This window comes from Mustelus asterias, chromosome 8, assembly GCF_964213995.1.
Source record: "Mustelus asterias chromosome 8, sMusAst1.hap1.1, whole genome shotgun sequence".
NCBI classification, from domain to species: domain Eukaryota; kingdom Metazoa; phylum Chordata; class Chondrichthyes; order Carcharhiniformes; family Triakidae; genus Mustelus; species Mustelus asterias.
In genome coordinates, this window is record NC_135808.1 from 19,411,835 (window position 1) to 19,438,413 (window position 26,579).

Consider the following 26,579-nt stretch of genomic DNA (forward strand, 5'->3'; position numbering starts at 1 on the left):
GATTGGACAAGCCATCACTGCCTTAATCGGGAAGGTCCACATTGTGAGCATTGTTAAAGTCATTACAAGGAGCCTCTATGACATTGGCCAGCAGAGATTGCACTCCTGAATTCAGAACTGGCCTGGTATCTATCCCTTGTTTTAAAGTAAAGTTTAAAGTTTATTTATTTATTAGTCACAATTAAGGCTTACATTAGCACTGCAGTGAAGTTACTGTGAAATTCCCCTAGTTGCTACACTCCAGCGCCTGTTTGGGTTAATCCACCTAACCAGCACGTCTCTCAGACTGTGGGAAGAAACTGGAGCTCCCGGAGGAAACCCACGCAGACACGGGGGGAACGTGCAAACTCAACACCGACAGTGATCCAAGCCGGCAATCGAACCTGGGTCCCTGGTGCTGTGAGGCAGCAGTGCTAACCACTGTGCCACCGTGCCGCCCAGCATTTTCATTTACATGGAGGGACATCAGACAGCTTTGCTCATTGGCACGGCACTGTCGCCCACTATGCCTATGGGTGAGGCCTGCCCTAAGGATAAATACCAAAATCTACGGAATTTACTGTAGAGAGATGGAGAAAGAATGAAGAAAGATAATACAAATTTAGAAGCACAATTTTAAAGGTGTAGGAACAGAGAGACCTGCAAGTGTTCATGAGAACATGCAAACTCCACACTGACAGTCACCCAAGGCCGGAATTGAACCCAGGTATTTGGCGCTGAGGCAGCAGTGCTAACCATCATGCCATCCCTGACATTACCACTGTGCCACCATCTCCCCCCTAATTGCATCCAGTTCTGGGCACCATACTTTTGGAAGGACAACAAGGCCTTGGGAGAGAGAGTGCGCAGAAGGGGTTTATCAAAATGATACCAAGAGGGACAATGGAGAAGCTGGGGTTGTTCTACTTGCAGCAGAGCAGGTCCAGGAGGAAATTGAATGGTGATGTTCAAAATCACAAAGGGTTTTTTCAGCAAATAAGGAGAAACTGTTTCTGGTGGTAGGTGGTGCTGGAAGCTGGAGAGCAGAGTCACAGTGACTGGCAAGAGAACCAGAAGGGGGATGAGAAACATCTTTTGATGCAGTGGGATTATACAGCCCACAAAGATAGAGGAAGCAGATTCAATGGCAACTTCCCAATGGGAATACTTGGAAGGGAAAAATTTATGTGCTCCATTGAGAAAGGGTAAGGGAATGTGACCAGCTGGACAGCCCCTTTTCAAGAGCCAGTGGAGACAGCCTCCTTTGCGCTTTAGGGTTTTGCAGATTTGCCATGGCAGGTCAGTTCATTGGTTGGTTCTGGCTCAACTGCGCACAACGCCTGCCCATTGCCGACCCAGCAGAGACTCTCCGCCCAATTTCACCCAACTACATTCAAGTCACCATCCGCTGTTTGAATGGTTGCCACTTGGAGCTTGGGATTATTCTAAATGATCAACAGGCAATAGTTTATTCACAAGTCCTTTCGTAAAGGCTTCAAATTGATTTTTAAAGTATCTCCCTGCCACCATCCCTACGACTTACCTCCCCAAACTGCCCCTCCCCCAGTTTCTCTCGGAAAACGAGCCGTTGTCGTGGAAATTCGCCGACGGCGATGTCCTTCCCGGCCAATGCATCGATGGTGATGGCGGGTACAGCATAGGTGTTATTCCCGGTCACTCCCTGCAGGTTGATGATATCCGCCTCAGCGTAGTGTGGCACATTGTTCTGGAATCCGGTTTGGAAGGCCACCTTGGTGAGGTCAGGCTCTGCGTACTCCCCATTGCAGGCTGAAAGAGAAAGGAGAGAATGAATAATCTGTCCCCGTAACATCACTCGCCTCTGCCTTAGTCCATCAGCTTTTTAAAAAATTCGTTCAGGGACATGGGCGTCGCTGGCTGGCCAGCATTTATTGTCCATTCTTAGTTACCCTTGGAGGGCAGTTGAAAGTCAACCACATTGCTTTGGGTCTGGAGTCAGACCGGATACGGATTTCTTTCCCTAAAGAACATTCATGAACCAGATGGGTTTTTCTGGCAATCAACAATAGCTTCATAATCATTAGTAGATTTTTCATTCCAGCTGTTTTTTATTGAATTCAAATTCCAACATCTGCCATGGCGGGATTCGAACCTGGATCCCCAGAACATTTGCTGAGTTTTGCGATTAATAGTCTAGCAATAATACCACTAGGCTGCTGAATACCTCCTCATTCGTGCTTTTGTTAACTCCAGTGGCAAACGGTGGCACAGTGGTTACTTGGCACTGGTGCCTCACAGCGCCAGGGATCTGGGTTCAATTCCAGCCTCGGGTGACTGTCTAACCTGCACATCTTTGGACTGTGGGAGGAAACCGGAGCACCCGGAGGAAACCCACACAGACATGGAGAGAACGTGCAAACTCCACACAGACAGTCATCCAAGGCTGGCATCAAACCTGGGTCCCTGGCGCTGTGAGGCAGCAGTGCTAACTACTGTGCCACTATAATGTAAACATGAAGGTGTAATCACTGTATACATGAATGAATATTGATTGGGTAACCGTATTAAAGTACTAAATCATGTTGATTTGTGACTGGTAAATGTAAATGAACTATAACAGTATAAGAATGATGTAGCTGATCGAGAAGCTTATACTTCATCTTGTGTGGGTATAGGTTCCCTGCGTCTGCATGAATAAACCAAAGAAACTTCAGGCTCGTCTGGTCTCTGTGGAATTGGAGGGTACTGATTCCCTCCCTTTCAATTCTAACAAGTAAAAAAAAGTAAAGGGGATAGACACACCATCCATTAACTAGAAAGGTTAAAAACAGTATAGAACTTAAAAAAGCATATAATCATGCAAAGACAGGTGGAAGGTGAGAAGATTGGATGGAATAGAAGGAACAGCAAAGGATGAGTGAAAGATTAATAAGGAGGGAAAGGTTATAGTACAAGCAAAAGCTAGCCAGAAGTACAAAAACAGACAGTAAAAGTTTCTCTCATATTAACTAAGTAAGAATTAATATTATGGAAGCTGAGTCTGGAGAGTCGATCATGGGAAACAAGGAAATAGCAGATGAATTGAACAGGTATTTTGCATCAGTCTTCACTATTGTGGATACAAGTAACACCCCAGAAACTGCTATAAACCAGGAAATAGAGGGAGGGAGGAACTCAGGAAAATTACAGTCATCAGTGAAATAAGTAGGACTGAGTGAATTGGTGGGGCTGACAAATCCCTGCGTCCTGATGGACTTCATCCTAGGATCTTTGAAGAAGTATCTAGTGAAATAGTTGATGCATTGGTTTTAATGATCCAAAATCCCAAATTCCAGGAAGGTCCCATTGGATTAGAAAATAGCAAATGTAATTCCATTATTCAGAAAGGGAGCGAGACAGTAGGCGGGAAACCATAGACTAATTAGCTGTTGTTGGGAAAATGTTCAAAGCTATTACTAAAGAATCTATGGCAGGGCACTTGGATAAATTCAAGGTAATCTGGCAGAGTCAACATGGTTTTGTGAAAGATAACTCATGTTTAACCAATTTACTGGAGTTCTTTGAGGAAGTAACGTGCTGTGGATAAAGGGATAAAGTGGATGTATTATACTTAGATTTACAGAGGGCATTTTATAAAGTGCCACATCAAAGGTTATTGCGGAAAATGGTATAGGGGTAACATATTGGCATAGATAAAACATTGGCTGGCAAACAGGAAGCAGAGAATAAGCAGAAATGTGTATTTTTCAAATTGGCAAGATGCCACAAGGATCAGTGCTGGGGCCTCAACTGTTTCCAGTTTGCATAAATCACTTGAAGGAAGGGATTGAAAGGATGGTGGCTAAATTTGCTGATGACACGACGATAAGTAGGAAAGTAAGTTGTGACGAGGACATAGGAGGCTACAAAGGGATATAGATAGGTTGAGTGAGTGGGAAGATATCTGGCAAATTTGCTGATGCCACAAAGAAAGGTAGGAGGGCATAAGGAGGATACAAAAAGATAGGTTAAGTGAGTGGGCAAAAATCCAGCAAATGGAGCATAATGTGGGTAAAATGTGAAGTTGTCTATTTTGGCAGGAAGAATAAAAAAGCATATTATCTAAATGGTGAGAAGTTACAGAGATATGAGATGCAGAGAGATCTGGGTATCTAGTGCATGAATCACAAAAGGCCAATATGCAAGTACAGCAAGTAATTAGGAAAGCTAATAGAATGTTATCAGTTATGGTGATGGGAAGTAAATACTAAAATAGGGAAGTTATACTTCAGTTTTGCAGAGCACTAGTGAAACCATATTTGGAATGCTGTGTACAATATTGATCACCTTATTATAGGAAGGATGTAAATGCATTGGAAGCAGTTTAGAGAAGGTTTACCAGACTAATGTCATGAATGGGAGGTTGTCTTGTGCTGAAAGATTGAACAGGCTAGGCATTTATCTGCTGGAGTTGAGAAAAGGAAGAGACAACTCGATTGAAACAAGATCCTGAGGGATCTGGACAGGGTGGATGTGGGGAGGATGTTTCCTCAGGTGGCAGAATCTACAACTAGGGGGTCAAGGTTTACTATGAAGAGGTCACCCATTACAAATTGAGATTAGGTGATATTTATTCCCTGAGAGAGTTGCAAGTCTTTGGAGCTCTCTTCCTGAAAAGGTGGTGGAAGCAAAATCTTTGGATATTTTTTAAGGCTGAGATGGATAGATTCTTGAGAAGCCAGGGGGACGACAGGTTATCGGGGGTAGGTGGGATGCAGATTTGAAGATACTGTCAGATTAGCCGTGATTTTATTAAATTGCAGAACAGGCTTAAGGGGGCCAAATGGCCTAACTCCTGCTCCATGCTCATGTGTTCATACGCTGATATTTCTTTCTCCTTCATATATTTCTCTAACCTACCAGTTACCATATCTATGTAGAAGAATGAGGGAACATAATTGTAAAATGTGTACTTGGTTGTTTGAGGAGCAAAATCAATGTATTATCCTCCCATACAATAAAGGTGCTTTAAGCAAAGCACAAATCAAACTACTTTGGACATGGAAGCATGGTGATTATATTGCTGGACCAGTAATCCGGAGACCCAGGCTAATGCTCTGAGGGACAAGGTTCAAATCTCACCACAGCAGCTGGTGGAATTTAAATTCAGTTGATCAGTCTGGAACATGAGGTTTTCCAGAGGTGAGGCGAGGATCATTGGCCTTGACATCAAGGCAGCATTTGACCAAGTGTGACATCAAGGAGCCCGAGCAAAGCTGGAATTGATGGAAATCAGGGGAAGAATCTCTGCTGGTTTGTGTCATGCATGGAAAAAAGGAAGACGTCAATCATCCCAGTCCCAGGACATCACTATAGCGTAGTATCCTAGGCCCAATCATCTTCAGTTGCTTCATTAATTTTTTCTCCATAACAAAGTCAGAAGTGGGGATGTTCGCTGATGACAGCACAATGTTTAGCACCATTCATGACTCCTCAGATACTGAAAGCAGTCCATTTGCATATGCAGCAAAACCTAGGTGATATTTAGGCTTGGGCTGACAAGTGGCACTGATCATCTGTGCCACACAAGTGCCAGGCAATTACCTTCTCCATTAAGGGAGAATCCAACCATCTCCCTAGAACATTCAATGTCATTACTATCACTGAACCCCCCACTATCAACATCCTGGAGGTTAACATTGACCAGAAACTGAACTGGACTAGCCACATAAATACTGTGGCTGCAAGAGCAGACACAGTAAGAAGTCTCACAACACCAGGTTAAAGTCCAACAGGTTTATTTGGGAACAAAAGCCACTAGCTTTTGAGATTTCACTCACTGTCCTAAAAATCTCACTAACTGTCCTGGCTGGAGACAATGCACATCTCTTTAACCTGTGCTTAACCCTCTCTCCACTCACATTGTCTGTACCTTTAAGACTTGATTACCTGTAAAGACTCGCATTCCAACCATTATTTTGTAAATTGAGTTTGTGTCTTTATATGCCCTGTTTGTGAACTGAAATCCCACTCACCTGATGAAGGAGCAGCGCTTTGAAAGCCAGTGGCTTTTGCTACCAAATAAACCTGCTGGACTTTAACCTGGTGTTGTGAGACTTCTTACCGTGTTTACCCCAGTCCAACGCCGGCATCTCCACATCATGGCTATAAGAGCAGGTCAGAGGCTGGGAATTTTGCTATGACTAACTCACCTCCTGATTCCCCAAAGCCTGTCCACCATCTACAAGGCACAAGTCAGGAGTGTGATAAAATACTCTCCACTTGCCTAGATGAGTGCAGCTCCAACAACACTCAAGAAGCTTGACATCATCCAGGATAAAGCAGCCTGCTTGATCTCGATACCCCATTCACCACTTTTAACATCCACTCCCTCCACCACCGACAGTGGTGACAGTGTGTACCATCTACAGTATGCATTGCAGCAAATCAGTCAGGGCTCTTTCTACCGCATCGTTCAAACCTGTGACCTCTACCAGCTAGAAGGACAGGGCAGCAGGTGCATAAAAATGCCATCATTTGTAAGTTCCTCTCCAAGCCACATACCATTGTGACTTGGAACTATACCTCCATTCCTTCACTGTCCCTGAGTCAAAATCCTGGAACACCCTTCCCAACAGCACTGTGAGTGTACCTACAACTTACGGATTACAGTGATTCAAGAAGGTGGCTCACCCACTAACTTCTAAAGGGTAATTAGGGATGGACAGTAAATGCTGGGCCCAGCCAGTGTCACCCACATCCCTTGAACAAATAAATATTTAAAAAAAGAAATATCAGGTATAGACACATGTGGGCTCTACATTCCTTGCCCTAGGTGCTGAGATAAAAATCGGGTGGTAGCAGGTGGTATGTGAAGTTATGTGTAGTCCAGTTTTTAAGATACCTTACCCTTCCAGGGGTAATTCCAACCAGCACCCTTTTCTCATGCAGATAAATTCTTCTCTCTGAAATTTGGTATTCTAGCTTCCGTCCTGATGAGTTACAAATGAAAAGGTTTGACATCATGGCTCTTTTTAAGGTGATACTCAAGTTCTGTGCTACCAAGCATCTATTTATAAGTTAAATTATGCCTTTTTTAAACAACCACTCCTTATAGCATGAGAGTCAACAACAGCTACACTATGGGCAATTTTCACCTAATTCCCTGGGTAGGTTTCCATGGGATTTCTGGTTTGATACACCTGCCTAGTAATACTCTACTATTAACTACTTCAAAGGCAGGTCAAAAGGCTGTGGGGGAACCAGCTTTGCCCCCGCACCTCCCACTCCTGCCATCCCATCAGTTTCATAATGAGTAGGTGGGAGTAAAATAGATCCAATATTGTGTAAATAGTGTGCAAACTGGCCTTGTCCAATAGTACCAAAAGAGATAGTGTTGCATCGTCTGCTTCGTATAAGCCCAGCCCAATATTTGGTCATCTTTGATGCCAGCTAAACTGAATTTGAGGCCAGGCCTATAATGGGCATCCAACGTGCGACTGTCTGTTTTATACAGCTGTCCAGAAGCAATTTCTACCTCAGTGCCTCCATTATGCAACACAAGCCAACCTTTCATTCCTGCGGACCCTTGTAAGGCATTGGCACTGTGTGGCCTAGTGGCCCCATTCTTTTCCCCGTACAAGTTCAACCCCTTCATCGCTGCCAAAATTACCAATGGCTCATAGAAACATGGAAACTAGGAGCAGGAGTAGGCCATTTGGCCCTTCAAGCCTGCCCCGCCATTCATCATGATCATTACTGATCATCCAACTCGGTAACCCATTCCAGCTTCCCCTCCCCAATATCCTTTGATCCCTTTAGCCCCGAGAGCTATATCGAACTCCTTCTTGAAAATAAACAATGTTTTAGCCTCAACTTCTTTCTGTAGTCATGAATTCGACCGGCCCTGAGTGAAGAAATTTCTCCTCATCTCAGTCCTAAAGTGCGAGACTATTGACTTGACAAGAGCGTTGACTGTGGAAATGTGGTCTGATGCCAGTGGTGTTGCATAGGATATACAGCACAGAAGCAGGCCATTTGGCCCATCAAGCCCATACTGGTCTTTATGCTCCACACCAGCCTCCTCCCATCTTTCCTCATCTAAATTGACCATTATGACCCTCTATTCGCTTCCCCCTTGTTCCTGGTCTGGCTTCCCCTCAAATGTATCCATACTATTTACTTCTGTGGTATCGAGTTCCACAATTTTCATCACTTTTTACATGAAGCAGTTTCTTCTGGATTGGATTTCTTGCTATTTTACATTGATGGACTCCAGTTACCCTCTTCCCCATGAGAGGAAACATTCTTCATCCTCTCTATCAAAACCTCTCATAACTTAAAAATATCTCTAATAGGTTACCCCTTAGTCTTTTGTTTTTCAATGATAAAAGAGACCCAGTCTGCCAATCATTTCCTGATATGCATAGCCACCCATTTCTTGCATCATCTTGCTAAATATTCTTTGCATCCTCTACATCTTCATTTCTTTAAAAAATGGCACCCCGATCTATCAGGAGCTGATGTTGCTGGCAGGGCAAGCACCAATTTTAAATATTGGGAAGATTTGAAGCCACTGTTCTTGGTCCCCCATTCCAAACTTCCTGCCCCAGTTACTGACTTTATTCCTCTCCCTGGTTGCAGCCTGAGATCAAACTTCGATGCCACATCCTAAGATAGGCTACCGCCCTGAGGTTCAGGCCATCACGAAGACCTCCTGTTTCCACTTCTGTAACATGGCTCAAATTTGCCTGTCTCGGGTCCTCTGCTGCTGAAACCCTCAGCCATGCCTTTGCGACCACAGGACTAGCCAGTGTACTCCTGGCTGATCTCCCACATTCGACCCTCTGTAAACCAGAGCTCATGCAAAACTGTGCTGCCCGTGTTGTAACTCACAGTGAGAGTCCTGTTCCCTTGTCGTTCCTGTGCTCGCTGACCTACATGGGCTCCCGGTTGAGCAATGTCTTAATTTTAAAATTCTCATCCAGGTTTTCAAATCCCTCCATGGCATCACATCCCTCCCAATCTCTACAATCCTCTCTGGCTCTCCCACCTCCCAACCCTCTAAGATATCTGCGCTCCTGCAATTCTGGCCACTATGCATTCCAAGTTATAATCTCTCCACCATTGGTGGCCACGCCTTCATAAAACCATGAGAAATAGAAACAGGAAGTGGCATTCAGCCCTTCCAGCCTGCTCCACCATTTAATAAGATCATGGCTGATCTAACACTCGCTAAGTCCACTTTCCTGCCTTCTCTCCGCAACTTGTGATTCCCCGACTGATTAAAAACCTATCAAATCTCAGCCTTGAAAATGTTCAAGGATTCGACCTCCACAGCTTCCTGGGATAAAGAATTCCAAAGATTCACCACTCTTTGAGAGTAGAAATTCTCCCTCAAATCTGTCTTAAAGCAGCACCCTTTTATTCTACGACTATGTTCCCGGGTCCTACACTCTCCCATGAGTGGAAACATCCTCCCAACATTTGCCTTGTTTAGCTCCCTTAGAATCTGTTTCAGTCATATCACTTCTCATTCTCCTGTACTCCAAGGAACACAACCTGTTTAATCTTTCCTTGTGTGATAGTCCCTCCATATCCGGGATCATCCTAGTAAACTTCCTCTGCACTGTTTCCAATGATAATATATCTTTCCTTAAATAAAGGGACCAAAAGTGTACACAGTTGCTCAAAGCTCTGGGATTCCCTGCCTATGCCTCTCCATCTCTCTGTCTTGCTTTCCTCCCTCAAGACACTACTTAAAATCTACCTGGTTGACCAAACTTTTGGTCATCTGACCCTCATATGTGGCTCAAAGTCATACCTTGTTTTATAATGAAGCAGCTTTGGATCCTTCATTTTGTTAAGGGAGCTTTATAAATATAAGTTGTTGCATGGTCTAACTAAGGGTCAATGCAGCTTGAGCATAACTTCCCTGTTTTTCCAATTCAATCCCTCCCGAAATAAAGCTCTGCTATAAAGCTTTAAAAACAGAAAGTGCCAGAAATACTCAGCAGGTCAGGCAGCTTCTGCATGGGCAGAATGGGAGTTAAACGTTTCAGGTCTGTGACCCTCCATCAGAACTGGGAAAGAGATGTAACAGCGCAGTGGGACCAAGACACAAGGAAGGCATGTATCAGGCTGGAAGGGTGGAGAGATTGAACAATGGGAGATGTAAGATTAAAGGGGCAAACGGAATGGCGATGAGGCAAGAGAAGAAACGCTAGATGTGCCAAGAGCAGGTGTGCTACTGCCTGAAAGAAATAAATAATAGCAGAACTGAAACATTCAAGGAAAAGGGGGAAAAAAATGAAATGGGAGGGTGGCAGAGTTAACAATCTGAAATGATTGAACTTAAATGTTGAGTCCGCAAGGCTGCAAAGTGCCTAATCTAAAGCTGAGGTGCCGTTCCTCAGGTTTACGTTGAGCTTCATTGGGACAGCGCTGCAGACCGAGGACAGAGATGTCACTGTGAGAGCAATGTGGAGAATTGAAATGAGAGATCATCAGGAGCTCAGGGTCACGCTTGCAGACTATACAAGAGGTGCTCCACAAAGAGGTCATCCAAATCTGAACTTAGTCTCACCAACACATAGGAGATCACACTGTGGGAAGTGATTGGGGAGTGGACCAGGGTAATAGGTAAAGTCGTCATAGTCCCAGATAACCACAGGCTGCTCTCCCCTTTTGAGGGGGAGAGTTAACTGGTGGTGATTTTAACTTGAGGGTCACCACACCGCAGATGAGGGGCAAGCTTGAGAATGCAGGGCCTTCATGAATAACCTCAACCGGTGGGGGAATTGAACCAACACTGTTGGCAATACTCCAGCCAACTGAGCTAAACCGACCAGGATAATATGGGAGGAATGGTCCCTTCGGAATGCTGAAAGCAGGGGGGAGGGCCGGCTGTGTTTGATGGTGGCATCATGCTGGAGGTGGTGGAGCGGGTGGAAAATGATCTGCCTAATACGGAGGTTGGTGGGGTGGACGGTGAGGACAAGGGGAACCCAATCTTGGTTCTCGGAGGGACGGAAGGGTTGAGAGCAGAGGTGCAGGAGATGTGGTGGACACAGTTGTGGGCCCTGTCAACCAATGTGGAGCAGCGGAGGGTGGAATCCTCGGTTGAGGAGAAAGGAAGACAGCTCAGAAAGGCTGGGTGGGAAAGTTGCACCAACGCAACAAATATGAGGAACTGGGAGAATGGTATGGAGTCCAGGGTGCGAGGAATTTGTTCCTGTGGGAGAGCGCCACCCATCACTCCTCCCTTGCTCGAAACACATTACATCTCTACCTTCTCCTGGTTATGACAAAAAGTCATTGACCTGAAACGTTAACTCTGTTTCTCCCTCTCCACAGATGCCGCCAGTGCTGCTCAGTTTATCCAGCATTTTCTGTTTCATTTCAGATTTCCAGCATCAGCATTATTTTGCTTTTTGACTGGTGCTTAATTTGATTTTTTTTAAGAAATGGTCTTGCTAACCCGTGGTGCAACCTTAGTGATTGACGTACTCTGAAATCCCTTTGCTCTCCACCACAGCTAGATTTGAATGCCCTCCCTATCCTTCCTACCAAATTGTACTACCTCACTTTAGTTCACCTCAGTTTTTCACTTCCTTTGCCCTTTCTTTGGGGGATTGGTAGCTTAGTTCGCTGGATGGCTGGTTAGCGATGGGGCGGCACGGTAGCACAGTGGTTAGCACTGCTGCTTCACAGCTCCAGGGTCCCGGGTTCGATTCCCGGCTCGGGTCACTGTCTGTGTGGAGTTTGCACATTCTCCTCGTGTCTGCGTGGGTTTCCTCCGGGTGCTCCGGTTTCCTCCCACAGTCCAAAGATGTGCGATTAGGTTGATTGGCCAGGTTAAAAAAAAAATTGCCCCTTAGAGTCCTGAGATGCGTAGGTTAGAGGGATTAGCGGGTAAAATATGTGGGGGTAGGGCCTGGGTGGGATTGTGGTCGGTGCAGACTCGATGGGCCGAATGGCCTCCTTCTGCACTGTAGGGATTCTATGATTCTATGAACAGCGTGGGTTCAATTCCCGTACTGGTGAGGTTATTCAACCTCCGCCTTCTCAACCTTGCCCCTCGCCTGAGGGGAGGTGACCCTCCAGTTAAATCACCACCAGTCAGCCTATGGTCCTCTGTGATTATGCTGACTTTTATTTGCCCTTTCTGCAAGTTTATTAACATCCTCTTGTAATTCTTTGCAGTCAGCGTTGACTTTCCTTTTGGCATCATTCGCAAATTTAGAAATTGCATTTTTGATTCCAAAGTTCAAATCTTTAACATAAATTGTAAGTTATCTGCGACAGTCTCGCTACTTGGATTTGCTCTGAAGTGGTGAAGAGCCAGTTAGGGTCAGCTCTGTGTTAAGCTTAAAAAATATAACTTGACACTTATAGCATGGCTCTAAGCAAGTACAGATTTCAGGGTAACAGGGTCATCAGTCTTTGTATAGATACACTGCCTGTTAACTGCTCATTGCAACCTAACCACCTAATCCCACGGGTGGTCCTCCAAAAGTAGAAACTTTAGTCTTACACAACCCCTGCCACCACTCTTCCCCCCCGCAACACCACCACCACACCCCATCCAATATCATTCTCTGTTGACTTGGAGTGTAAAATAAAATTGAGTTGGGGCATAAAAACTGACCCCTCCCCTTCCCCCCCCGATCCTATCAGTTTCCAGGTGGTTGAGTTAGTGATAGACAGATCAGTGAGGGAATCGAGGGTTATGGGGATAAGGTGGGAAAGTGGAGTTGAGGATTGTTGCATCTGATCAGTCATGATCTCATTGAATGGTGGAGCAGAGTTGATGGGCCAAATGGCCTGCTCCTGCTCCTATGTCTTATGGTCTTATGATTCTTCGATTCCCCAGCATGTTAGGAACATTTCAGAAGTCAAGGGGCCATTCCTCAATGGGGTGGATATCCGCAACATTCCCCCCCCCTCAACCCCCTTCCCCCCCGCCCCCCCAAACTACGACCACCACTCCAATCCAGTACTATCCTCCCCCCACCAGTCCACTCAATCCAACCCAATCCAATCGCCATCCCAAGTTGGTGAGGTCCTTACCATCAGTGTTGATTGGCTTAACCTGGTCCAAAGTGCAGCCAGGGCCTCCAATTAGGTGACGGTTTGCAGAGAGTATAAGGTGATAGGCTGGGTTGTTTAACAGAAGAGCTGTCGGAGAGGAGGGAAGACAACAGGGTGGATGAACAACAGGGTGGATGAGCACAAACAACAGGATGGAACAGCACAAACGCAGGATGGGTGAGGGAAGGGGGGTGGGGATGTGGACGGGGTGGGGTGGGAGGTTGGGAAGGGGAGAAGGACACTGGGAGAACAACACAATGATACGGAAGTCCCATGGAGCGGTGTCCTCTGCAACACCTACCCCATCCCAATCTGAACACTGCATCTCTTGTGACCCTTTCTTGGGACGCTACCACTTCCATTCCTCCTATCAGCTACCAAGCTTAGTGTGCCTCCAATGGCTCTGGAGGCAGAAACTAACTATTACACATCCAAAGAATTAATACCATGGGCAATATCTATATTGGTTGAATATTATTGCATTGAATGACATAGAGCAGACAGCACTGTTGGTCCATGGTGGTGTTAATGCTCCATAATGAGCCTCCTCCCACTCTTCCCTTTATCAGTCCATCCATTGATTAGATAACAGAGAACAGGTCACGAAGCAATGGGTGTCAATCGCAAAGACACATTGAGGGTGAAATTGGACATGTGTGAGGAAGTAAAACTATCCAGCCAGCCACCTGTTGCCTGTGCACTCCCGCGTGGAGACCCATTGATTTCAGTGGCACTTGATAATGAGTGGCTGACCCTATTTTGTGCCCATGCTTAATTTCCTGTCACCGCCCCCCACCCACCACTCCCAAACCTTCCTTAACCCACTTGAAAAGTACAAGCTGTCTATCTCTCTACAGCCGCAACAACTCTCTGGGTGGAAATTCATTGTGGGTATCACTTTGTCTGCCCATTTACATCCTGGCCAATATTCAGGCACAGTGACTTCAATCAGCATCAGACATTGCACTGGGCAGACAACAAAGTAGCTATTGTGATATTACCCATTTTATGCCCAAGCATATTTTTCCCCTGATGAATTGAATGAAAAATAATCCTCAGATTTTACTAGTGGTTTATCAAAAGAAGCGATTTTGCATCGCAGCCTGCTTTTTTCGGAAATGCCACCTCACTTGAAAGCAATCGTGCTGGGTTATTTTTGGATTCGGACACAGTTTCAAGTGGCGAGACAGGTATCAGATAAGTAATTAGCCCCTACAATGTTCAGGGTGCTTTGACTGACAGCTGAAAGAGATTATTAAAAGATAAGCCGTCTCTGATGTGGGGTCATAAATACAAGTCTGTTTGCCTTTATAAGGAATTAAGTACTTGAGGGGATGTAAAAGTTTTAAATGGGCTTCCATGAATGGGATTTTTTGTAATGTAGTGAAAGATGTAATAGATAGTTATATCTTTATTTCATTTCAACAGATGAATCCCTGGATGGTGGGAGTGTCTGATGAGGAGAGATTGAGGAGACTGGGTCCGTATTCCCTCAAGTTCTGAAGAATAAGGGGTGACCTCATTGAAACTTACTAAATTCTTGGCGTGACAGTGTAGATGTAGATAAGATGTTTCCCCTGGCTATATTGACGGTCAGAGCAGCCATGAAGTGACTGAAGGGCCAAACGTGTTCGAGGGGCTAAATGGCCTCCTCCTGTTGCTATGTTACTATGTACTTATGAGCTTGTGCAGTTAAATATCACAGGTCAATCATGCGAGGAAGCCTAATTTCTACCTGATTTGGCCAGTTATATAAGTAGCGAAGGTGAATGAAGAGAAACACCCTCTTCTCTGCATCCTGCACCCCATCCCCCTTGATAGGATCTGACAGAAACAAAGAGTAGGAGGTTAAAACGAGTTACTCAGATTGGTATAGAAGCAGGAAATGACATTCCACAGGATCAGTGTTGGAAGCACTAATGTTCGCCATTTACATTAACGAGTCGAATCCTTGGGAATTGAAGCACAATTTCAAGGTTTGCAGATGATATCAAATCATGGAATATGGTTACTACAGGGTTCATTAATAAGCTTGCAGAATGCTAACATTAGCTGGAAGTTCCACTCAACACCCTGACTTGGAAATGTATCAGCGTTCCTTCATTGCCACTGGGTCAAAATCCTGGAACTCCCTCCCCTACAGCACCGTACCTACACTGTGTGGACTGCAGTGGTTCAAGAATCCATACAATCTATAGAATCCATATAGTGCAGAAGGAGGCCTTTCGGCCAACCAAATGTGCACCAATACTCTGAAAGAGCATTTCACCCAGGCCCATCCCAACTCTAACCCCCAAACCCCATGCATTTACCATGGCCAATCCACCTAACCTACACATCTTTGGATACTTGGGGGCAATTTAGCATGGCCAATCCACCTGACCTATGGGAGAAAACCGGAGCACCCAGAGGAAATCCATGCAGGCACAGGCAGAATATGCAAACTCCACACAGTAACCAAGGCCGGAATCGAATCCAGGTCCCTGGTGCTGTGAGGCAGCAGTGTTAACCACTGTGCCACCGTACCGCCCACTGTTCTGCTCACCATCACCTTCTCAAGAGCAATTAAGGACAGGCAATAAATGCTGGTCTTGTGATGCAGTGCGTGGGATCCCTGTCTCTGAGCCAGATGTTTCGGGTTTGAGTCTCACACCAGGACTCAATGGCCAAAAAATGTGTGTTCATCACACAGTCAAACAGATTGAGTGGATGAGACTCCTGGTCAGCCACACTTGATGTGGAGTGCCCCCCCCCCCCCCCCCCCCCCCCGCCACTCCCCCACCCCTCAAGCAATAAGCCTTCTGGCAACAGACTAGCGACTTGTTCCAGGAATTACTAGCTATAGAAACAGACAAAAGTCTGCCTTAGTGCATCACTAAGTGCGGGAAGAGAATTGGATGGAATAAATGCTGGCCTAGCCAGTTATGCCCATATTCCATAAATTAGTATAAAAAAAGAGTCAGCTTTAATGTGGTGGCCCAAAGACGGTGATAATCGTCAATGCCTCAGAATGAAGGCCCCTGCCAATATAGCTGGCATTCACTGACCATGATGTGCTGTGCATGGTTACAAGCTACTCCATTTTATGGCGTTGGGCATTTATGGGACTTACAATCGCGATAGAGGAACAGGAGGCTCCGGGGATTATAGATGCACAAATGACTAAAAGCAACAAAACGGGGGAGACGGCGGCATAGTGGTAATGTCACAAGGCTAGTAATCCAGAGGTGTATGGTAATGCTCCGAGGACATGGGTTCAAATTCACTCCCGTGGCAACTGGTAGAGTTTAAATTCAGTTAATACATCTGGAATACAAAGCTCGTCTCTGCAATGAAGGTTGTGAAAACTACCTTTCATTTTTGTAAAAACCCATCTGGTTTGCTAATATTCCCTTCAGGGAAGGAAATCTGCCATCCTTACCTGGTCTGGCCTACCTGTGACTCTAGATCCATGGCAATGTGGTTGACTCTTAGTTGCCCCTGGAAGTGACCCTAGCAAGGCACTCAGTTCAAGGGGCAGTTACGGATGAGCAACAAATGCTGGCCCAGCAAGTGACACCCACATCCCCATGAGAGAATAAAGAAAATCCGATGAAAGAAAAAACCCAAACATGTTAATAAGGCAACAACGAAACAAGTTCAAGTGCTGGGGTTCATTTCTAGAGGGATAGAATTAAAAAGCATAGGAAGCTATGTTAACTTGCATAGGATCTTGGTTAGGTCACGCAGTTCTGGTCTCATGTTATAACAAAGATATAGAGTCATGGGAAAGTGTGCACAAAAGAACAATATGAGAACTTACACCCATCAAGATTGGGCTAGGGCTCTTTTCACTGAAAGAGAGGAATAAAAGGTAACCTGATAGTTGTCGGGGTAATAAGTGTGGGTAGCCACGAATAAATCTAATCAGGAATTCAGGAGAAACCGCTTTACCCAGCGACTCGTGGAGAATGTAGAACTCACTACCACAAGTTTCAATTCAGGCGCTTGGCTTAGATGCATTTTTAAATCTTTTACCGGATGTGGGCAGTGCAGCATTTATTGCCATCCTCAATTAGAATCATAGAATAGAATCATAGAATCCCTACAGTGCATAAGGAGGACATTTCAGCCCACCGCACCTGCACTGACAACCATCTCTATCCCTGTAACCCCACGTATTTACCCTGCTAATTCCCCTGACACTAAGGGGCAATTTATCATGGCCAATCAACCTAACCTGCACATCTTTGGCATATGGGAGGAAACCGGAGCACCTGGAGGAAACCCATGCAGACAAATTCCACACAGTCACCTGAGACTGGAATTGAACCTGGATCCCTGGAGCTGTGACGCAGCATTGCAAACCACTGTGCCACCATACCACCCCTTGAAACTGCTGCAGTCCATGTGGTGTAGAGATACCCACAGTGTTGTTAGGGAAGGAGTTCCAGGATTTGGATCCATCGACTGTGAAGGTACAACAATATAGTTCTGAGTCAGGATGGTGTTTGGCTTGTGGGAAGTGGGGGTGGGTGGGGGAAGTGAGTGGATGAGCTGGCAGGTGGTGGGGGGTTACCAAGCATCTTTTTTTAAATACTTTTCCAATTCAATCAAATCAAATCCAAATCAGAGTCTCAACAAGTTGAGACATTTCCGATCCAGGCTGACAAGACAGGGCGGGTGACTAAACCACCCTGTCCTGGGCCTGATCTACATGAGTCAAGCTGATTGGAGAAGGGGGAGGATCCTCCTCCAAGACTTGAGCTCATTTGCATCTTAGCCAAAAGGCCAAGATGCCGCTTTTAAAAATTGCTTCATATGAAACATATGAAGCCTCAGCGTAACCTCATGACCTCAACCAAGTGCAGATCCGATACTACACTTGATCTTAGCCAAAAGGCCTACCAAGCATCTGCTGCTTTTGTCCTTGCAGTTGCTCGAGGTCCTGGGCTTTGAAGGTGCTGTCGAAGGAGGTCAGTTGCTGCAATGCATCTCACAGGTGACACAGACTGCAGCCACTGTGTGTTGGTGGTAGAAGGAGTGAATATTTATGGGGGTGGATGGTGTGTCAATCAAGCAGGGCTGCTTTATCCTGGGTGGTGTCGAATTTTTCTGGAGCTGCACTCATCCAGGCAAGTAAAGAGTTTTACATCACATTCCTGACTTGTGTCTTGTAGATGATGGACAGGATTTGCATGGCTGGTCCAGTTCAATTTCTGATCAATGGTAACTCCCAGGATGATGCATTTAAAGAAAAGCTAGATAAATACATTATAGAGACAGGAACAGAAAGAGATGTTGATGGGTTAGATGAAGTAAGATGTCAACATATAACAAAGTTATGTTAGGAGAACATGGCAGAAGCTCCTCTTCACATCTCTTCCATGTGACGTTGTGAACACACATAAATGTCTGGTGTAAAATTCACCAGAAGACAGGGAACGCTATGTTTGAGAGGCTGATCACAGCTTATTCGTCACTTCATTACTCATTTGGTCAGCTGGGATTTTTCAATCCCACCAAGATGCCCAACAGTGCAAAACCTCCGTACAGTCAGTGGGCCATGAAATGCATTAACGTAGCAATAGTCCAGGAAAGACTACATTGGATCGAATGAACTACAACACATTTGCACTGCATCAAAAGGCCAAGAACACACATGGTCCCTATATTAATTGGCATACAAAACTGCAACAAAGCATCCCTACTTTTATATGCCATTCCACTTCCAAGACAACATTCCATTTGCCTTCCTAATCACTTCCTGCACAAACGTTTGGATTCATGTATCAGGATACCCAGATCCGTCTGCATCTCTTCTGCGATCGCTCTCCATTTAAGTAATATGCTGCTTTTCTATTCTTCCCGCCAAAGTGGACAAGTTCACAATTTCTCACATTCTCCATCTGCCAAATTTTTTTGCCAACTTGTTTAACCGTTCTCTATATCCCTTTGTAGCCCCTTATGTCCCCTTCACAACTTACTTTCCTGCTTATCTTTGTGTCATCAGCAAATTTAGCCACCATCCCTTCATCCAAGTCATTTATATAGGTTGTCAATACCATTTATGTCAATACTCAGCTTCCTGTTAGCTAACCAATCTGTGCCAATGCATTACCCCAACACCATGGGCTCTTAATTTGTGTAGTAACCTTTGATCTGGTACCTTATCAAATGCCTTCTGGATATCTCCTGCCTTTGCCCCGTACTCCTGCACATTGTTTCTATTCAACTAATCCTCTCGATTGAACCCGCCTCCACCACACTTCCAAGCAGTACATTCCAGACCCCAGTCACTTGTTGTGTGAAAAAGATTTTTCTCACAAGAATGCAACATAAGAAATAGAAACAGGAGCAGGCCACCAGGCCCTTCCAGCCTGCTCTGCCTTTTAATACGATCATGGCTCGTCTTTGCTGGCCTCAACTCCTTTTCTGTGCCCTTTCCTCATAGCCCTCTGTTCCTCAATACATCAAATATTTATCCACCTCCAATTTGAATACTTCTAATAATCCAGCCTCCTCTATACTTTGGATCAAAGACTTTCAGAGATTCACCACCCTCTGTGAGAAGAACTTTCTATGCACCTCAGTTTTAAATGATTGGCCCTTTATCTTGTAGCTATGTCCCCTCGTTCAAGACTCTTCCACTAGTGAAAACATCTCACCATCTACCCTGTCAAGCCCCCTCAGAATCTTATGTTTGAATAAGGTCATCCCTCACTCTTCTAAACTCCAAGGAATACAGTCCCAGACTATTCACTCTTTCTTGATAGGACAACCCTTTCATCCCAGGAATTAGCCTGGTGAATCTCCTTTGCATAGCCTCCAATGTTACTATATCTTTTTTTAGGTAAGGGGACCAAAACGGTACACAGTATTTCAGATAGGCTTCACCAACACCCTATACAATTGCAACAAAGCCTCCCTATTTTTAAACTCCAACCCCTTTGCAATAAAGGCTAAAATGCCGTTTGCCTTCTTAACTACTTGTTGGATCGGCCTGCTAGCTTTTTCTTGCAGCGCATTTACTTCTTTTGCAAATTACTTTAAATCTGCGCTCTCTCATTCTCGATCCTTTTACGAGCAGGACAGTTTCTCCCTATCTACCCTGTCCAGCCCCCTCATGATTTTGAACATCTCTGACAAATCTCTTCTTAGCCTTCTTCTCTCCAAGGAGAACAGTCCCAAGTTTTCTAATCTATCCTCATAACTGAAGTTTCTCATCCTTGGAACCATTCTTGTAAACGTCTTCTGCCCTCTCTCCAATGCGTTCACATCCTTCCTATAGTGTGGCACCTAAAACTGTACAAAATATTCTAGCTGAGATTTAACTAGTGTCTTGTATAAGTTCAGAATAGTCCCCTTGCTCTTGTACTCTATGTCCCTATTAACAAAGCCCAGAATGCCAAATGTTTTATTAACTGCTCTCTTTACCTGTCCTGCTAACTTCAATTATCTATTCACATGCACACCCAGGTCCCTCTGCTCCGGCCCCCTGCTATTTGCTCCTTCTTCTAGATACCTCCCCACCAGAGGAAACAGTTTCTGTACAGACACAGTATCAAATGGTCCAAGAATCTTAAACATCCTTTACAGATAAAAGGCCCATATGTCAAGTGGATATAAAATTTCCCATGGCATTACTGGAAAAAGAATAGGCCAGGTCCGTCAGAGACCAGACCAGCATTTGCCCTTTGAACAACACCACCTAAACAGACTGACTGACTGGTCGCTGATCTTCTCCTTTTCTTCCTAACAACACAATTGTGAAAGGACAATTTCTTTCCATGGCTGGGCCTGGCAACTGAAGCCCTCCCTCACACCTTACCTGAGTTCTCAGCCCCTTGCGGTAGGTCGGGGAGCTTCATGCGAAGCCGGTTGGGCTCCTGGTACTCAAGGTCGCTGGAGCTGATGCGCTCGTACAGGTTGGAATGGTGGTTTGCGGAGGAGCTGGGCTGTGTGTTGTTGATGACGATCGTGTCACCGGGCACTGAGAGCCGGACGGTGAGGTCGTCATCCAAGATCCGGCGCTGCGCCTAAAAGAAAGAGAGGAGCACATTAATGGATGGGAAAGGGTGGAACTTGGGGAGCAGGATGAGTTGCGAACTCCCAGTCGGGCGCACACCTGGAGGCTTCTCGCCGTCGAGCATCACACCCGGTTAAACAGTCACGCTACACGTGCCAGGCATTTACCATCTCCAACAAGAGAGAATCTAACCATCCTTTTGCATTCCAGGTATCATTTTGGCAAAGAAAAGCTGTATTCCCTCCAAGGTCTCTATATCTACCCGAGACGTGATGGCCAGGATGGCTCTCCAGTATTCCATGTGCCGCCTAAGCAAAGCTTTGGAAAGTTGAAGCACCTCATTCACTGTTCCTGTAGATTTATAAGCCCCTGGCTTTGAAACGTTCCCAGAGGGAGAGGAATCTTCTCCATTTCTACCCTATCCAGCTGCTGAATAAAGCAAAAGGCTTCTCCCTCAGCCTTCTCTTTTTCTATATTAATGAGCCTCAGCCAGTTTAATCTTGGCTGACAGCTATAACCTCTCCGATTTTGATATCATTCTTAGAATAGAATCATAGGCCGGAATTTTACCACTGCCCACGTTGGCGGGATTTTCCCATCCTGCTGCAGTGAACAGAGATTTGGCTAGCCGCCAAATTCTCCAACTTCACTGCAGCGGGAGCATGGTGTGAATGGCAGGTAAGATCGCGCCCATAAAATAATCGAATCCCTACAGTGTCCATTGATTCTCCACTGACAACAATTTCTATTCCTGTAACCCCATGTATTTACCCTGCTAATCCCCCGACACTAAGGGGCAATTTAGCATGGCTAATCAACCTAATCTGCACATCTTTGGACTGTGGGAGGAAACCGGAGCACCCAGAGGAAACCTATGCAAGCACAGGGAGAGCGTGCAAACTCCCCACAGTCACCTGAGGCTGGAATTGAACCCAGGTCCCTGGCACTGTGAGGCGGTAGTGCTAACCACTTGCCACCATGTCGCCCTAAAGCTAGTTTTTTTCTTTTTGCAGCTTCTGCGATGCCTTGCAAGGCCAGAACTGGTCACAGGATGCCAAGTTGTGGCTTACAAGGCCTCTCCCTCCACCCCTTACCCCAGCTGGGCCCTGAGACCTTACCTTGCCAAGGATCTTCTTCCAGTATTGTCTCCAGAGGATGATGAAGATGACAATTAGCAGGAGGAGAATGATGGCCACCAGGCAGCCAATCAGGATGGCGGTGTTGCTGCTGTCAGCCTTGGGGACAGGCCGACCTGCGTTCGGTGAGAGGTAGACAGATGAATCAAGATCTGGGGCAGGAAGAGAAGACAGCGTATATGTTGGTGCAACTAGAAGAAAAGCCTGAAGCAGCAGTAGCGTGTGCCTGACCTCACAGTTCATTGGTAAGTCACTCTTGCCTCTGACTCAGATGTTGTGGGTTCAAATCTCAGTGGGGTGGGCATGAGGGAGATGGTGGTGTAGTGGCAACATCACTGGACTAATAATACAGAGGCTAAAGCTCTGGAGACATGGGTTCAAATTCCACCACACCAGTTGGTGGACGTTAAATTCATGTGACTCCAGGCCCACAGCAATGTGGTTGATTCTTAAATGTCCCTCTGAAATGGCCTGGTGAGGCTCTTAGTTTCAGGACATTTAGAGATGGGCAATAAATGCTGGCTCAGCAACACCCATATCCCATTAATTAATGGGAAAAAAAAGATGATAAGCAGAGGGTCCCTGTCTGCCCTCTCAGGGGGCTGATAAAGAGCCCAATCCATTTTAAAGAAGAGTATGGAAATCATCCACAGTGTTAATCCTTGGATTTGAATCCAATCTGAAGGTTGTGGGTTCGAGTCCCACTCCAGAGATTTGAATACAGGAACTGAGTGCCAGATTCTCCGGTCCCGCTGCAGTGAACGGAGATTTGGCTGAGCGCCAAATTCTCTGTCTCTGTGGAGCGCGAACAGCCAGAGAATTCCGGTCCTAATCTGCCACTTCAAGTTCATTACGGATGGAGTGCAACACTGAGGGGCGCCATCGTTTGGGTGAAACATTAAGCTCAGACTCTCTCAGCTGGGTGGTTAAGATCCCACCTTTTGAATAAGAGCAGGGGAGTTATTCCTGATACCCTGACCAATATTTGTTCCTCAGCTGGGAATATTAATGTACACAAATTGGCAGTAACTATAACTGCGAAAAGTATTTGAATAGCAATAGAGCACTCTGGGACGTTCCGAGGTCACAGCAGGCACTGACGTGTCCGTTTAGGTTTTGCACTCAATTTTTTAATACAGTGTAATGTCCTAACTATGTTCGGGGTTGTGGGTTTTACACAAAAAGAAAAAAAGATATGGTTTGCACACGTAAGGGCAGGCCCTGCATACCTCAAATGGACTCCAGCTGCCTCCAAGGCAAATAAATGTCTCCTTACATAAGGGGAGCTGAACTGTACACAGTACCCTCCTACGCAAGTGCAGCATCACCAACACAGTGGTAGCAATGACATTACCTAGGTTACTGAGGGTTCCTGTTATGGCCTCCGTGAGCTGATAACCGACGGTTGCTGTTCCTGCCGAAGGAGTGAATGGTTCCCTTTGCCGTGGAGCGGGACCTCGTGGCTGTAGGCCAGGGATAAGGGGGGTTGTGGGACTGATGCCTAAGAAGAACAGAAACATGTAAGTGAAGTGTGCGGAATGACCATTGAAGGAAGTTTCACTTGCTCAACTTGACCTCCCTCAGGGTTGCCAGTCCCCTTCACCATTGGTCCTGAAGTCACCGGGAGTGAAAGCCTAACCTTCAGGATACTGCCCGGAGCAAAACCAACACAAAAAATGTTTTTAAAAAAGTTTTCTTTGCACATTTTTGTTCATTAGTTGTGAATGTTTAAGGTGGGAAAAAAAACCATGCTTGATCGCTAGTCTAGAATCATAGAATCGCTATAATTCAGAAGGAGGCCATTTGGCCCATCGAGTCTGCACCCACTCTCCAAGAGAACACCTTACCCAGGCCCTCTCTCTGTAACCCCATGCATTTACCATGGCTAATTCCCCTAACATATAAATCTTGGGACAGAAAGGGGTAAATTACCATGGTCAATCCACCTAACCTGTATATCTTTGGCGTGTGTGAGGAAACCGGACCAACCAGAGAAAACCCATGCAGACACGAGGAGAATGTGCAAACTTCACACAGACAAGGCTGGAATTGAACCCGGGTCCTGGCGCTGTAAAGCAGCAGTGCTAACCACTGTGCCACCCTCATTGTGCTGCTAGAACTATCCAATCAGGGAAGGCACAGCCTATTCCCCAATTGGCTTAGGAAGGTGACACACCGTGAGGATGGACGTGTTGTTTGATCGGTGATGTGGAGACATTGAGGGCGGGAGGGGGGGGGGGGGGGCGGGGGAGGAAACCTCCAGAAATGGTGTTGAGCCAGAGTTGGCAACTCAAACAAGTGGAAACAACCGAATAAACTCTGGCCCCTTTTTTGAGCTGCCGTTGCGACTGCAAACAAAAAACGATGCTCGTGTTCTGGCTTCTGTCTTGCAGCCAAGGAACATCCCTCGCTAGCAAACCCGACTGCCCCTTTGGCCATTTTCTGTTGTGATCCTAGCTGGAGGGGTGGGGGAAGGGCAGCGATTACCTGCTCCCCCAACATCCAGCGATTCTTCGCTTATTGATCAGTTGGATAAGGCGAGCTGTCACTGCCCTCCCCACCCTAGATGTATGGGTTTAAGGTAGATGTCCCCTGCCGTTCCCGAACCGCACAGAGCCTCATGGTCCCCACAGAGAGAACCGACTCTCATCGAGTCCATTTGAAACAGGACGTGAGTGGTGCCCCTAATGGGCAAACGGGGATGCACAAGAGGTCAGAATTTGTCGGAGGGCAGAGAGCTCAGAGGGTTTTTAAATTGAAGGAGGTTACGGAGATTTAGGGTGGAGGTGATGAGGCTCTATGGGGAAGGGATTTATAATGTGGAGATGCCGGCGTTGGACTGGGGTAAACGCACCAAGAGATTTAACAACACCAGGTTAAAGTCCAACAGGTTTATTTGGTAGCAAATGCCATTAGCTTTCAGACCGCTGCCCCTTTGTCAGATGGAGTGGAAATCTGCTCTCAAACAGGGCACAGAGACACAAAATCAAGTTACAGAATACTGATTAGAATGCGAATCCTTACAACCAACCAAGTCTCAAAGATACAGACAATGTGAGTGAAGGGAGCATTAGGCACACGTTAAAGAAATGTGTATTGTCTCCAGACAGGACAGCCAGTGAGATTCTGCAAGTCCAGCAGGCAAGCTGTGGGGGTTACCGAAAGTGTGACATGAATCCAATATCCCGGTTGAGGCCGTCCTCATGTGTGCGGAACTTGGCTATCAGTTTCTGCTCAGCGACTCTGCGCTGTCGTGTGTCGTGCCGTGAATGCCCGTGCCCGTCACGGGCATTCAGCCTCTGATCTCCGGGTAAGCGTTCTCCAAGGCGGCCTTCACGACACACGACAGCGCAGAGTCGCTGAGCAGAAACTGATAGCCGAGTTCCGCACACATGAGGACGGCCTCAACCGGGATATTGGATTCATGTCACACTTTCGGTAACCCCCACAGCTTGCCTCCTGGACTTGCAGAATCTCACTGGCTGTCCTGTCTGGAGACAATACACATTTCTTTAACGTGTGCCTAATGCTCCCTCCACTCATATTGTCTGTATCTTTGAGACTTGGTTGGCTGTAAGGATTTGCATTCTAATCAGTATTCTGTAACTTGATTTTCTGTCTCTGTGTGCCCTGTTTGAGAGCAGATATCCACTCCATCTGACGAAGGGGCAGCGCTCCGAAAGCTGAAGTGATTTATAAACAGGGATGAAAATTTTATCATGGTTCCTACATACATAATATAGATATATATACCTGGGAACTAGGTTAGGTAGGAGGTGAGGAGCGAGCGGGGTGGGGAGTGCTTAACGTACGAGGCCGAACCCCCAGCAGAGATGGGGACCAGATATGGATCGGGCAGCCATGCGATAGGGGCTCAGCTGATACTGTGCTGAAGTCTGGGTGAGATATGCTCCCTCTCCATTCACCCCTCTTCCACCATTCCTCCCCCTCCTCCCCTCAACTTAAACCCCCATTACTCCCACCTCACCCCCTTTCCCCCACCCCATTCTCCCCCAACCCCATTCTCTCCATATTCCCCCCGCCAACAACCCATTCCCACCACCCTCCCCCACCGCCTACCTGACTGGAAGGTGATCTCGCTGAACATCATCCAGGAATCCGCAAAGTGAAAGCGACATCGTATGCTCTGAGCGGCACGGTGATTCAGCGGCACCGTGACGTAGCGGGCGCTGGGGTTTTTGTTGTCCAGAACCATGGTGGTGCTGACAGACTCGGCCTCCCAGGGAACCAAGGGGCTCGCTTTAAAGAAGCAGTCCACTAATTTGAAGATCTTCACCTGCCTGGAGAACATGTTGTTGCAATGGACCTGGGGACAGATTCGGGCAAAGTTGTTAGTTACTCGACCAGTGTAACTAAGAATAAAAGAAACGGGGAGAGGGGGGTGG

At 46.2% G+C, this 26,579-nt stretch overlaps 1 protein-coding gene across 5 annotated transcripts in view; it reads right to left on the reverse strand.

Annotated features, from left to right (window-relative positions):
• The window catches only part of LOC144496907 (discoidin domain-containing receptor 2-like), a 196,559-nt gene that overhangs the window by 16,241 nt on the left and 153,739 nt on the right, over positions 1–26,579 (reverse strand). For 4 of the 5 annotated variants that reach the window (XM_078217517.1, XM_078217520.1, XM_078217518.1 and 1 more), the window contains exons 8-13: positions 26,254–26,500; positions 23,528–23,674; positions 22,156–22,325; positions 20,840–21,047; positions 13,009–13,116; positions 1,523–1,767 (exon numbers count right to left, since the gene is read on the reverse strand). In XM_078217517.1, coding sequence (XP_078073643.1) covers positions 1,523–1,767; positions 13,009–13,116; positions 20,840–21,047; positions 22,156–22,325; positions 23,528–23,674; positions 26,254–26,500 — 1,125 coding nt within the window. The remainder of the gene's footprint in view (positions 1–1,522; positions 1,768–13,008; positions 13,117–20,839; positions 21,048–22,155; positions 22,326–23,527; positions 23,675–26,253; positions 26,501–26,579) is intronic. The other variant, XM_078217522.1, reaches the window with a different exon arrangement.